Genomic DNA, 1,312 nt, shown 5'->3' with positions numbered 1-1,312 from the left:
AGAAGGAATTATCTGCTGCATCGTCCCAAACTGGCATAGCACTTCCATTTTATTTATTTATGCATTTATTTATTTATTTATTTATTTATTCACTTATTTATTTATTTATTTATTTATTTATTTATTTATTTATTTATGCATATTTATTTATGTATCTATTGATCTATTTATTTAGATATTTATTTATTTGTGTTCTGAAATTTACAAGAAATGGTCATAAAATAAATATATTTGTAATCTGTAAAAACGATTCTTAATAATTTCCGACAACTTTTCCGCTATCTCGTATTATCAAAGACTAGACATCTTGAATATGAAATGCACTGATACAATATTTGCAATTCGTGTTGTTTGTTTGTTTGTTGTTGTTATTTTTTTTTTGTTTGTTTGTTTGAATGTTTGTTTGAATGTTTGTTTGTTTGTTTTTTTGTTTGTTTTGTTGTTGTTTTTTTTTTTTGTTTTTTAATTCGGAATTTAAACTGACACTTAATCAGCTTGTCTAAAACTGGCGATATAATGTTTCTGTTCCTCACAAAATAATAATATTTTTTCCACGAAGAGTATAAATGCAGGACGCATTCTCCACGTTAGCAACCGTTTTGTGACTACTGTTAACTCATTGAACCCTAACACCGACTATATCCGTAGTTTACCCGGGTTACTTTTACCCCATACCTATTTATTAATTACATTTTTTTTCTCAGACAAATTATAGGCGTAGTATCAAAGCTAATGTTAATGGTAGTTGAATAAAACTATGTACATGCTCATTTTTAATACATTTTTTTCCAATTTTGAAAAGTAGCAAAACTCTCTAGGATTGAATGAGTTAACGCATATTATAGTCTAATTCAGCTTTACATAATTTTTTTTTAATTTGCATTATTCATGATACTAAATACAAAGTTTAATTTTCCTTTATCTACACAGAGGCATCATTACAAATTTATCAGATTAATTTGATCTAAATTATGTAATACTGGTCAATGCATTTAAGCATAATATCTAAACAAGTTGATACACACGGATCGTTTAACTTTTGATTGCCCCATACAACTACAACAATAGATTGAAACAATTGACCATAGATACTTACTTTGAAATACAAATATAAACAGTATACCAAAACGAATTCGATGTTTCCAAAGAAACAAGAAAACAACCGATTAATGTATGTACAAAGAAATGAAATGACAAATCCTGGAATAGGGGTAAACAAAACTGGATCAAACACCCCCCTATTCTCATCTCATAATCTGTAGTGCATTCCCTGCTCACTGAGGTCAGGTATAATCGTGGTATGTGACGCGCT

General features: G+C 28.3%; 1 protein-coding gene across 2 annotated transcripts in view; it reads right to left on the bottom strand.

The window, feature by feature from the left end:
- Window positions 1-1,312, bottom strand: part of LOC144971513 (uncharacterized) — an 18,541-nt gene extending 17,229 nt beyond the window's left edge. For both annotated transcript variants that reach the window (XM_078912493.1, XM_078912492.1), the window contains exon 1: window positions 1,097-1,312. In XM_078912493.1, the coding sequence (XP_078768619.1) occupies window positions 1,097-1,248 (152 nt within the window). In that variant the 5' untranslated portion in view covers window positions 1,249-1,312. The remainder of the gene's footprint in view (window positions 1-1,096) is intronic.

This window comes from Berghia stephanieae, chromosome 4 (genome assembly GCF_034508935.2).
Source record: "Berghia stephanieae isolate SIO BIC M18660-M18661 chromosome 4, UCSD_Bste_1.3, whole genome shotgun sequence".
NCBI lineage: Eukaryota > Metazoa > Mollusca > Gastropoda > Nudibranchia > Aeolidiidae > Berghia > Berghia stephanieae.
This window is presented reverse-complemented; position numbering and strand designations above follow the sequence as displayed.